Raw genomic sequence first — 13671 nt, forward strand, 5'->3', positions numbered from 1 at the left:
TAAGCCACAAGCTGGTGCCCTGCAAGAGAAGTTGTGTAAATGCTGGACAATTCTCCTAAAAACCTTCTGGAACAATGTCTTGGCAGCTGGTGCTCACCCAACCTGATACTTCAAAAGGTATGTCTGGACATTGCTAGAACTTAACGCCAAAGCTCTCTCCCCCTCTAGAACATGTCCCAGAAATTCATTTTACTTCTTTGTACAGTGAGAAACTGCTTTTATTACTCCCCATGAGTACCAGACTTGTAAAATTCAGCTGCTGGTATCTCAGGTTCAATCAATGTAGGGCAGGCACATCCCTAGAATTACCCAGAGAGCTACCCAAGAACTCTTTTTCTACACACATCCCATAGACAGGCTCTTGGGAATCAAGGTAGCAGCATTGTTTTGCTGGGAAAGTAATCAGAGAGGGCTCGGGGATAGAAGGAGTTGTATAGGCAGGCAGGCTGATAATGCGGTTTGGGATTTCTGCTAAAACTTTGTGAAGTAGTACTGCCTGGACCTTGAAGAAAGGGACATACCCCGAGAGCTTGTCCTCAAAATTGTATGCTAGTGCAAATAAAAAAAGTATCACGGGCAGTACTCAATTGTTTCTGGTGTAGGAGAGGCACTGTGTAGAAAAGCACTAAATAGAAAGTTAGGAGCCTGCTAATTTAATGGCAGGTATTTTCTGTACCTGCAGTGTTTTAAGGGATAAAACATGGAAAAATTTACATGTATTGGAAAGATCTGAATATGCTTTGATTTTATTTATTTTAAAATCGCTCTCTTCAGTCCTCCCAAGACTTTCCGCTTTCTAGTTCCTGTGTCACTTCCTCCCATGCTCGCCTCCGGGACTTCTCCCGAGCTTCTCCCGCCTATGGAACTACCTACCCCAATCTGTCCGACTATCTCTTAATCTATCCACCTTTAGACGATCTCTTTAAACCCTTCTCTTTAACCACCTCCCGCCTGCCATATAGTAATATGACGGACGCAAGGTGGTTCTCTCGTTCTGGGAGAACGTCATACGACGTCCTCCCATTCTCACTGCGCATGCGCACCTCGGACACAGTGGATCACCGATCACGGAAAGAGCTGAAGATCTCGGCTCGGTCATGTGATCAGCTGTGTCCAATCACAGCTGATCACATGTAAACAGAGAAATGCCGGTTATCGGCATTTCTCTCCCCTCGAGCTGTCACGCTGACAGCTCGAGAGGAGAGGAGAGCCGGTAATCGGCTTTCCGCGGAGGGGACATGTACACTGATCATCAGGGCACTGATGATCAGTGTGCCCTGATGATCAGTGTAGCCCAAGCAGTGCCACCTGTCAGTGCCCATCAGTGCCTTGTGTCAGTGGCCATCAGTGCCACATATCAGTGCCCATCTGAGCTGCCTTTCAGTGTCACCCATCAGCGCCAGTCAGTGCCACCTGTCAATGCCAATCAGTGCCACCTATCAGTGCTGCCAATCGGTGCCGCCTATCAGTGCGCGTCAGTACCACCTATCAGTGCTGGTCAGTGCCGCCTATCAGTGCTATATATCAGTGCTGCCTTTCAGCGCCCATCAGTGATGCCTGTCAATGCCTATCAGTGCCACCTACCAGTGCCCATCAGTGCCACCTATCAGTGCCCATCAGTGCAGCCTCATTAGCGCACATCAGTGAAGGAGAAAAATCACTTATTTACAAAATTGTATGACAAAAACTAAAGAAAAAACTTTTTTTTTTTTCAAAATTTTCAGTGGTTTTTGGTTTGTTTAAGAAAATATAAAAAACCCAGAGGTGATTAAATACTACCAAAGGAAAGCTCTATCTGTAACAAAAAAATGATAAACATTTCATATGGGTACAATGTTGCATGACCGCGCAATTGTCATGCAAAGTGAGACAGCGCTGAAAGCTGAAAATTGGCCTGGGCAGGAAGGGGGTATAAGTGCCCTGTAGACTAGCAATTAAAGTAGCCTATCCTGCACTACTTTTACTTTCCCCATCAGCTCATCCCCCACAACTATTACCTTTTGTATCACTTGACTCTCCCTCTTGGATTGTAAGCTCTAACGAGCAGGGCCCTCTGTTTCCTCTTGTACCAAATTGTATTGTAACTGTAATGTCTACCTTCATTTTGTAAAGTACTGCACAAACTGTTGGCGCTGTATAAATCCTGTATAATAATAATAATTTCATCCAGACATATATTTTTAATCTCTATACACCATGAAATTGGCATACTGTAGAATTGTAATATTATCAATAATGTATGCATGTGTGTATGTTTGTATAGGTATCTTGAACTTTTGTAATATGGATGCATAGTAAAAAGTCTAATGCCAGATGAACTATTCTACTGCTGCCAACACATTGGCAGAATCACAGAAGGTAGCCATCCATCTTAAAAGAGTTGATTGCTCACTGCCTTCAAATTCTACAGAATCTCATTCGATAACAAGGAAGAGTTATCTCGCCGGTCCAGCCAGGAAAGGTGTGACTGTAGGGAAAAGTACTGTAACTGGTCTACTAGACAATAGGTTGTCTTCAGAGACTAGATCACTATTTTAACATCAACCCAGATTTTTGTGTGCCACTCTATATCAGTTGACATGCAAACATATGGATGGAATGTAATTGGGATGTATTTATAGGGCTAACAGAGTTGAAAGACCGATATGTTTCTCTTTACTTACCACTGTTACACATAGGACAGCATAATTCATTGATCTGATATTCTCCAGGAGGGCAGCTGGCAGACGGTGAACTAAATAATGCCTGTCAGGAAAAAATTAAAGAAATTGTATAAATAAGGCTTTCCAACAAAATATTTCTATAGTCTCTGATGGCATAAGTATATAGAATTCAAATTAAGATGACATTTATTAAATTGGAAGGATTTATATGAGTTTGTCCAAAACAAGACACACAGAATATTTTTTTGTCTCTGCTTTAAGATCGTTGGACAACAGCAGGGAACATGATGCTTTTTTGCCCATCTACACAATGACATCCACTTGAAAGGCACATGAAGTGAAGGAAGGCAGAATTCCATTTGCTAATAGAAGCAAAGCTTTTTATGTCATGGAGAACAGGAGTGACTACATACAGAGTAAATGTTTTTGTATAACCCCTGCCTGCTGCCGCCTCCCGGCCCTTTATGAGGATATATGCTCCAGGTTGGCAGGAAGTGGTTAATTCCTTCACATATCAATGAATAATAAAAGTCATACAGACCCAAAAAAATGTATTTCACATAAGTTTATTTCACAAAAAAAGTTAATTTTTGGGATTCTAGAATGTGGTTGATATTATAGATAATGCTTAGTGGATTTCCTCTCAACCACTAAAGGATTCAGAGCACAGGAGACAAATCCTAAAAGAAAAAAAACTAAAGGAGTGTCAACACTAATATTGAAGCAGTTACCAATACAAGTGGATGAATCCCTTCCAGATGAGGAGGGCAGATTCATCTTTATTAAAGGATCCTTGTGGGGAAAACCTCTAACCTTGGCGAATATATATAGTCCAAACACTAATCAGGTGGGATTCTTTGGAAAGGCCACTCAGGCCCTTGCTGCCTTCTACTCAGGAATGATGATATTGGGAGGTGACTTTAAACTTGCACTTAACCCCCTAGAGCAGTGGTCTCCAAACTATGGCATGGGGGCCAGATGTGGCCCTTTGCTTGTTTTTGTGCGGGCCTTTGGGCAATATTTCATCCACTGATACCAACAATGGGGCATAATTCTCTCCACTGACACCATTGAAGGGGCACAGTTTCTCCCAACGATACCAACAATGGGCCACAGTTCCTCACAATAACAATGAGGCCCAATGATGGGGCACAATTCCTCCTGATGACACCAACAATGAGGCCCAATGATGGGGCACAATTCCTTCTGATGACACCAACAATGGGGCCCAGTGATGGGGTACAATTCCTCCTGATGACACCAACAATGAGGCCCAATGATGGGGCACAATTCCTTCTGATGACACCAACAATGGGGCCCAATGATGGGGCACAATTCTTCCTAATGACACCAACAATGAGCCACAGTTTCTTACAATGACACCAAGGCTGGCGTACCATTCTTACCATTGACACCAAAGAAGGGGCATGGTTTATTCCCACTGACGTCATGACCTTTTCTCCCTATGGCCACATTCCGGCCCCCTTAAAGTCTATAGGGTAATACACTGGCCCTTTGTTTCCAAAGTTTGGAGACCCCTGCCCTAGAGGATACCTCCACTGGCTCTGTGTGGATACCTTTCAAAGCCCTCAAATGGATAAAACTTCACTTGTACGAACTCTTGCTCCATAATTACTGGCGCACACTGCATCCCAACACGAAAGACTACACTTTTTTCTCCTCTCCACACAAAAAGTACTCTAGAATAGGAATACTTTTTTTTGACCCAGAATGATTTGCCTTTCTTGAAAACAGTGACCACTGAAGCAATGGTCATCTCAGACCATCACCCAATCACCATGATGATACAGTTTCCTGTACATCTTCACCGTACCAAATCCTGGAGATTAGATGTGTCACCTTTGACGGACTCCGTGAACATAACCCAAATTCTGAATTGTATGATGAACTTCTTTGCTAAAAACGATACACCAGACACCTCCCCCCAGTACAGTGGGAAACACACAAATGCGTACTATGAGGAATGTTTCTGAGTATAGCGGTGAAGCGTAAGAAAGATTAGCAAGCTGTCCTGTCAGCATTGCTGCACAAGTTGCAGTCACCAGAAACAACTCATAAATGTACTTTAGCCTCAGCGGCCCTAACGGAATTGCTTGATACATGCACAAAGTTACTAGAGGAACTAGGCTGCAAAACCAGGAAGAAATTTGTCCTTTCACAGAAACTCTTATGAACTGGGCAAGAAAAGTGGTAAACTTCTACCTAAAGCTATTCAAAATACAGGGAAATCTGGTCTCTACTACCCCAGAGATAGCACACCAATTCGAGACATACTACTTCAACCTATACAATTCACCATTCGTTCACAGACCGTCTTCTGACCAGAGGTCCAGAATGGAGATTACAGATGACTTTTTGACCAAATATAGTTCAAAACTGATATCTGAAGAAGTAGCGTGTAACTTAAACAATTCCCTGACTATGGAAGAATTTATCTTCGTAGTGAAACAATTGAAACCCAGAAAAAGCCCAGGGCCAGATTGTTACTCATAAGTCTATTATAAAACGTTCTCTGAAAGACTGGCATGTCCCTTTCTGAAGGCCTTTAGCTCTTTTGAACACCCCGATATGGATATGACCCACCTTTCGGAGGCCCATAGAACGGTCATCCCTAAACCAGGAAAAGACCCCACCCTAGTTACCAACTATCACCCAATTTCACTACTCAATGTAGATCTAAAAATTACGCAAAAATTCTAGCGAATAGGCTTCTAACGATTTACATTTATCATTACCAAAGATCAAGTTGGATTTGCACCGGGAAGGGAAGCTAGAGACAACACAATTAAGGCAATAAACATTCATCACTGGCTCACCACCTCTCAACAACCAGGCTTTTTTCTCTCTTTGGATGCGGAGAAGGCATTCGACAGATTAGCTTGGGACTACTTGCAATAGGTTCTTCAGAGGTTGGGTTTAGGAACCAGATTAATCAATTTTGTTATGGCCCTATACGCCAACCATACAGCCAGAGTGCGTGTTAATGGGAATCTGTCGGACGCCTTCTCCATCCACAACGACACATGTCAGGGTTGCCCCCTGTCCCCACTGCGCTTCATACTCACGCTAGAACCCTTCCTTAAGCGCATCCAGCAGAAAGATAACATCAAAGGCATCCAAGTCGCAACAAAACAATACAAATTAGCAGCTTTCGCGGACGATCTCCTGCTTTTTATCTGAACCTCATACTACTCTCCCCAATCTACTGCAGGATTTTTCCCTCTTCCAATTCATTTCCAAGTTTAAAATCAACTTCGGCAAATCTCACTCGCTGAATATTACCCTGCCAGCGCCCGAGGCTAAGCTTTGTAGGAACAATTTCCCCTTTTCTTGGCAACTGGAGACCATCACTTACCTTGGTATCCAGTTGCCAAAGTGCCTCACTGAATTATTCACCAGAAACTATGTTCCACTTTTACACACTGTGACAGAACATCTTAAAAGATGGGATAAGCCCATATTTTCCTGGTTTGGGAGAGCGGCAATTTTAAAAATTAATGTGCTCCCACGGCTTCTGTATATCTTACAGACCGTGCCAATTGAAATACCACAGACCTTCCTAAAAACTTACCAAAGGATATGGTCACGGTTCCTATGGTGCGCGAAGAACTACCAAATGACACTGCCAAAGCAGTTAGGGGGAATAGGACTCCCCAACCTTACGAAAATCTTCTGGGCGTGCCATATATCCAGAATAGTGGACTGGCATGTTCATGGTAAAATAAAAGATTGGATTAGCCTGGAAGCCTTCTTTTCGGATTTACCTTTACAGGCGATTCCGTGGCTGGCGAGCAAACACCTTCCTTCTGCCCTTAAAACGCACTCTTTGATCAAACCGATCATTCTCACCTTTCACGCTGCATGTAGGCATACTGAAATTTCCTCGATCCCAGGCCCTATGATCCCTATAAGAATGAATCCAGACTTTCCACCCGGTATGATGCCAAGATTTATATCTGACCTCTCACCAACTGATGTCATCCGGGCCCACCAGTTCTTTCATGCCAGGGTGCTACGGGATCGAGAATACTTCACTACGCAACAGCTAGCGATAAAAGTCTCCCTGTGGACTTACCTCCAGCTTTGCCACTTCCTTACATCTGCTCCCTACTTTATGTCTGTGTCTCGAAGTCTGACACCATTTGAAAAAATATGCTTGAAATGCGCTCCACAACAACATGTCATTTCCACTGTTCATGCTCTCCTGGACGCTCATATACCGGCGGATTCAGGATTAGCGTGTCCAAAATGGTCTAAGGACCTACAAACTGAATTTTCTCTTGAGAATTGGGAACATATATTTCACACACTGCATAAAGGTACGGTGAATGTATAGACCCAGGAAACTAATTAAAAACTGTTGTCCAGATGGTACCGAACACCAGATAGACTTCACAAAATTAATCCGGCCCTTCCGGACAAATGTTGGCGATGCCACCAGAATGAAGGAACTCTCCTGCATATCTGGTGGGAATGCTCAAGGATTCAAACTTTCTGGTTAAAAGTCCACACACTGATACATCAAATTACTTCTGACTCACTAGAGTACTTGCCTGCCCAATACCTACTGCACTACTCCACCTCATCTAGTCGGCTTATCATAAGTCACTAGCAATGTACCTGGTGAACGCAGCAAGGGTTTGTATACCAATACACTGGGGCTCCCCACTCGTTCCCTCACTCAAAGAATGGTTCAGACGGATAAACAGAACAGAGGAGATGGAGAAACTTGAATACACTGCTAAGGAATTACTTGGCTTTTCTGGGTTAATTTCAAATCTACTGAGACTTACTGAGCAATGGTCGACTAATGACATAATCTATTATTCATTAACAAATTTGCAGACTTTGACAATTCTTGGCGACTCGAGCAATAAATGTTCCTCTCCGGTCTGCTTACGATACATATGCCCCTTTCGTTTTCTCTTCCTCTTTCCCTTCTATTAACTCCCTCTCTTTCCCCATCCCCCCCCCCCCAGCCTTTTTGGGGTGAAATACTTGTAGACCGGACACAAAGAACTGATTGAGGGAAGGAATTGGCCGCAGTGCAGAAAGTTTATTTAAAGCCCAGCATTAGTAGAACCCCTCAACCTGCCTATACATTGGCTTATTCCTACGTCAGATTGTATATCCACCTCGTTATGTCATACGAGCTACCAATTTGATAGCCTATAGGAACATCGGAAGCTAGATATGCTAATATTTCATACGGTTTTAAAAAGCTATATAATGTGCAGATGTTTTAGACGTCTATATGACAAGATGTACATCTATTTTCTTCTCTCTTTTTGTATGCTGATTGTACTATTGGATTAATGTTGTTCCTGAAAAGTTTTGCTATATCACCTGTAATCGATGAATATATTTCAATAAAATTTTATTGAAAGAAAAAAAAAAAGAAAAAAAAAAAAAACAGTGTGGGGGGTCCCCTCCCAATCCATACCAGACCCTTATCCAAACATGCAGCCTGGAAGACCAGGAAAGGGGGGGGGGGGGACAAGTGAATGCCCCCCAAACCATACCAGGCCTCATGCCCTCAACATGTGGGGTTTACTTTCAGGGAGGGGTCCCCCCCAGAGCACCTTGTCCCCATGTTGATAGGGTCAAGAGCCTCTTCCCCACAACCCTGGGCGGTGGTTGTGGGTGTCTGTGGGTGGGGGACTTATCAGAATCTGGAAGCTCCTTTAACAAAGGGGCCCCCAGATCTCAGCTCCCCCAATATGAATGAATATACCCCTACTCATGGGTATCAAAAGTAAATCAAAACACAAGCACAGTTTTTGACAAGTCCATTATTAGAAACCCCCCCCCAAAAAATAAATGTTCCCCGAAGTAGATACATTGTCAATCATGATAAATGCCAACCTGCACGGAAAAAAAATGCTGCCTGCCGAAAACGACACATGGCGAATGACAGGAAAACAAGGGGGTGGGGTCACCCATTGACATCACGTGTAGAAACAGTCACTCAATGACAGGTAAACATGGGGGGGGGGGGGGGTTGTGTTTTTTTATTTACTTTTGACACTTTGATGAATGAGAAGGGGTACCATGTATATACTCATTCCCATTGGAGGGGGGGTATGGAATCTGGGGGCCCCCCTTCTTAAAGGGAGTGTCCATATTCCGATAAGCCCCCCACTCACAGACAGTGGCTGTGGGAAAGAGGTCCTTGTCTCCATCAACATGTTTGGAACGGGGGTGCTTTGGGGGAGGGTGATAACACAACACGCATTTGATTTTTTGCAATGCGAAACAAATACCATAAACAAATCTGTTCAACCTAACAATAATGACTAAATAAAGTCCTTCAATTAACGAGTGAAAGGAAAATGAAACAATATGGAAACTTTGGGCCATACACATGTCTAATCAGTGCTGCAGCCCATTGGCTGCATGTGCTGATCAAATGACGATTTTCAGCCTGGATTCACATCAAGCCAGCGCCAGCTACAGGCTGGATTGATGTGAACTGAGTTTGTTTCCAAGATACGTATTAAGAGCTCCCTCTTTGGAATATACAGTATGTGCCTTGATAAACTTGACTACCATGCTGTCTTTACGACAACTTACTTACATTGGGTGTGGATGGTTCCCCATTGGGAAGTTGTCCCTTCTATTTTAAAATTATGTGTACAAGACCATTGGCTGTTTACTGAATGTACCTCCTACTGAGAGGCAGTGGCTTCACTTTGGCACACTCATTTGCACCTCAATGGGCAACATGCATATGCTATGAATTCCAATCTACCCTACTGGCTTATATTACTCTATTAAAGATTTAGTATACGGAGTCTGTCACATGTCCTCCTGAAGAAGGATTCCTGAAACACTGAGCCCACATGTGAACTGTAATCAGAATCTTTGCATGTTGTGAACCCCCATGTGGAGAGTCATATTTATTGTTGTGTAATTGATTTTTAATAGTACATAATAAAGTTGTTTTTACGGTGCTCAGTTTCTCTTCTATATGTCCACACAAAGTCCATGATACATATTTGCTCATAGTTGTACATCATTTTCTGGGATGTGGACATAGCACACAAAGTTTGGGTTCCCCCCCCTTCAGAGAATGTGGCTAGTTATTCCTACCCTACTGGCAGAACCCCATATATATAGGGTGGGTAGAGTCTACAAGGGGCAGCGGCGTAGATGGGGGGGGGGGGGTCTAAACCCCCAGAGCAGGGTTACCAATTGTCTATTACTGAACCTTGAGCTTGCAACAGCAGACTCAGCCAGGCTCGGATGGGGGCAGTGACATTATGTATAGAAGGGAGGGGAAGTCAAGAGCCATTGCTCAAAAAAACAGCTAAAAAAACTCCTATAGAAGTCCACCGGTTCTGGGTATTTTTCCAGCCAAAAAACGCTGATTAAAGCCTATGTGTGCATGGACACATAGGATAACATACTGGGGAGTTTACTCACTGTAGAAAAAAACACCAAACACAGCAGCTGTAAAAACGCCCAGTGTGAATGAAGACTAAACAATGTGAGTGCTGCTGGCTTCCTTTTAGCTACATGCATCTTCTACAACTCATGCTGCATTCATATGGTCACACAGGCTTTTCTGCTTTCAGAGGCAGCTAAACAGCTCCTCTGGATGCAGTAACACTGTACTATGCCTGTGTACAAACTGGATGATGAGCTGGGACCAACTTGTGTGCAGCCAGAACTCCATAGAAACTCTGATTCAGAATGCACACCGTCTGCATCCAGGGTTGGTTGGATGCTCTGTTTAAATGTAACTGCTCATCTCACATGACAGTTGTACAGTATAGAGTGGATGGCTTCCTTTCATGCCATCCATTGTATACAAGTGTGTCTAGCTGTGATTTGGCCACAGCTAATCACGTGACACAGCTGGGCTGTGATTGGCCCAGCTTGTGCATGTAATTGCTGTGACCATTCACAGCTAGACACACTTGTATACAATGGATGGCATGAAAAGAAGCCATCCATTGTATACAACTGTCAAGTGACCTGCTGTGATTGGTCACAGCAGGTCACATGGTACTGGCAACGGAGCCAGAACACAGATATGTCATCGGCCGTGTCTAAGGTACACGGCCGGTGACAGATCCCACCACAGCGTGGCCCTGCGGGCACGCGAAAGCGCGATCTGGGAAGGACGTCATATGAGCATAGGCCAGGCGGCAAGTGGTTAAAAACCTGATGTCAGGAATCTAGGAATGACCAGAAAGGTGTGGACTGACACAGGGAAATGCAGGCCTCAGGTACAGTATAATACAGTTTATTATTAGCCACCCAGATATATATATATATATATATATATATATATATATATATACCGTATTTGCCGGCGTATAAGACGACTGGGCGTATAAGACGACCCCCCTACTTTTCCTGCTAAAATGTAGTGTTTGGGCTATACTCGCCGTATAAGACTACCCCTCTTCCAATGCACACCAGTGGGAGGAATAGTGCCCCATCATTGATGTCAGTGGGAGGAATAGTGCCCCATCATTGGTATCAGTGGGAGGAATAGTGCCCCATCATTGGTATCAGTGGGGGGAATAGGTGCCCCTTCATTGGTATCAGTGGCAGGAATGGTGCCCCATCATTGGCATCAGTGGGAGGAATAGTGCCCCATCATTGGTATCAGTGGGGGGAATAGGTGCCCCATCATTGGTATCAGTGGCAGGAATAATGCCCCATCATTGGTGTCAGTGGGAGGAATGGTGTCCCATCATTGGTGTCAGTGAGGGGTGGAATAGTGCCCCATCATTGGTGTCAGTGGGGGGGGGGAATAGTGCCCCATCGTTGGTGTCAGTGGGGGGGAGGAATAGTGCCCCATCGTTGGTGTCAGTGGGAGGAATAGTGCCCCATCGTTGGTATCAGTGGGAGGAATAGTGCCCCATCATTGGTATCAGTGACACCAATGATGGGGCACTATTCCTCCCACTGACACTTGCTGACCCTGTTCTAGTACGGTGCTGCTGCAGCCAGCATATGTGGTTGCAGCAGCACCTCTACACAGAGCACTTACCTGCTGCTCCGGCACTCAATTTTCGCGGGGCCGCTCGGCTCCGCCCCCTCGCCGGTGATTGGCCGCCTGTGTGCCTTTCCCGAGCTACAGTTCTGGCGGCCAATCACCGGTGAGGAGGCGGAGCCGCGCAGCCGCACGAACATCCAGTGGCCGAACTGAAGGAGACGCCGCGCTTCCTGGACCGGATCGTCGTGGGACTGGATCCAGGTAAGAGACGTCAGCCCCTGCAAACCCCTGTACTTAATGCCGCAGCCCCCCTAACATGTGTACCGGCGTATAAGACGACCCCCGACTTTTGAGAAGATTTTCAAGGGTCAAAAAGTCGTCTTATACGCCGGCAAATACGGTATATATATATATATATATATATATATATAAACGCACAGTGAGCAAACCAACCTTCCACTAATCTTAGGAGGTGCAGGAATACAGGCGTAGTCAGGGCTGGAGAGGAGGAATGGTCAGGCCAGCCATAGGGTTCTGTAACGACCGTCTGGTGGTACCTCTAGCGGTCCTCAGGACAGGATTCCCCAGGGCGCGGAGTCTAAGTCCCAGTCTGCTTATTCACCAGGGCCCCTGATGGTGGGGATGGACTTGGAGCAGACAGGAACCAGGTCCCGGCCCCTGAGTACACCTGCTCGTGGTAGAGGGATCCGCCAGAGGTATGTGCAGGTAGAAAGCCTGATGTGAAGAGGCAGAAGGTGTGAGCAGGGACGGCTGGATCCGTGCAGGATGGATGGATGGCAGAGCAGAAGCGTGGTCAGACGGGCCAGGTCAGCAACGTGCGGGCAGCGAGGTACCAAAGGAGCAGGCACAGAATGGTCAGGGTCACAAGCTGGGTTCAGTAACTCACGGGCAGCGCGGTACAAAGGATCAGGCAGAGAATGGTCAGGGTCACAAGCCGGGTTCAACAGGAGACGATCAGCAGAGGTCAGGATCAAGCAGGGTCAGCAACGAGGCAGGAACACAAGATACCAGGTACAGGGGCTCATGGGAAAACATACACCAAGGCCCAGATCACAGGCCTGGTCATGCCTTAAATACACCTTCTGCAATCAGCCCCAGGATTGGCTGATTGCAGGAGTGAGCTTCTGGCTGCTGAGAGCACCCGCTGGTCAGCTCTGGTACTGCAGCCCACACGGCAGGTGAGTCCCACCACCAGTGCTGAGTCCATTCCTGACACCTGAAGGTGCTCCTTGGATTTTGGGCCTCTTTATGCATCCAGACTGTGAAAATGTCCCACGCATGTGGTATCCTCATACTCAGGAGAAGCAGCAGAATATGTTTTGGAGTGTAATTGTAAGTATGCCCATGCCGTGTGTGAGAAATAGCTTGAAGGATTCAAACTTTGTGAAATACAATCAAATGTTACTTACTTTCTTCATTATCCACAAAGTGGCAAACAATTACAACTTAAAAAAAACTTACTATACGTCTTACTAAATACTTTGGAGTATAATTACTTTCCAAAAATAAACCATTTTGGGGGAATTTGTACTTTCCTGGCATTTTAGAGCCTCAAGAATTTTGGAATAGGAGGTCAGAACATTAGGGTTAATCTATTTTAACCATTTGCCTACAGGGCACTTATACCCCCTTCCTGTCCAGGCCAATTTTCAGCTTTCAGCGCTGTCACACTTTGAATGACAATTCCGCAGTCATGCAACACTGTACCCATATGAAATTTTTATCATTATTTTGAGACAGATAGAGCTTTCTTTTGGTGGTATTTAATCACCTCTGGGTTTTTTATTTTTTTGCTAAACAAACAAAAAAAACTGGAAGTTTTGAAAAAAAAAAAAAAGTTTTTTCTTAGTTTTTGTTATAAAATTTTGTAAGTGATTTTTCTACTTCACTGATGTACGCTAATGAGGCTGCAGTGATGGGCACTGATAGGTGGCACTGATGGGCACTGATGAGGAGGCACTGGTAGGTGGCACTGATGGGCATTGGCAGGCATCACTGATGGGCACTCAAAGA

The 13671-nt window shown here is 44.9% G+C and overlaps 1 protein-coding gene across 3 annotated transcripts in view; it reads right to left on the bottom strand.

Annotated features, from left to right (window-relative positions):
* Positions 1-13671, bottom strand: part of TNFRSF14 (TNF receptor superfamily member 14) — a 51563-nt gene that overhangs the window by 34214 nt on the left and 3678 nt on the right. For all 3 annotated transcript variants that reach the window (XM_089684335.1, XM_089684333.1, XM_089684334.1), the window contains exon 2: positions 2664-2745. In XM_089684335.1, the coding sequence (XP_089540461.1) occupies positions 2664-2745 (82 nt within the window). The remainder of the gene's footprint in view (positions 1-2663; positions 2746-13671) is intronic.

The sequence above is a fragment of the Staurois parvus genome, unplaced genomic scaffold, assembly GCF_062004578.1.
Source record: "Staurois parvus isolate SC_StPar_1 unplaced genomic scaffold, SC_StPar_1.0 ptg000346l, whole genome shotgun sequence".
NCBI classification, from domain to species: domain Eukaryota; kingdom Metazoa; phylum Chordata; class Amphibia; order Anura; family Ranidae; genus Staurois; species Staurois parvus.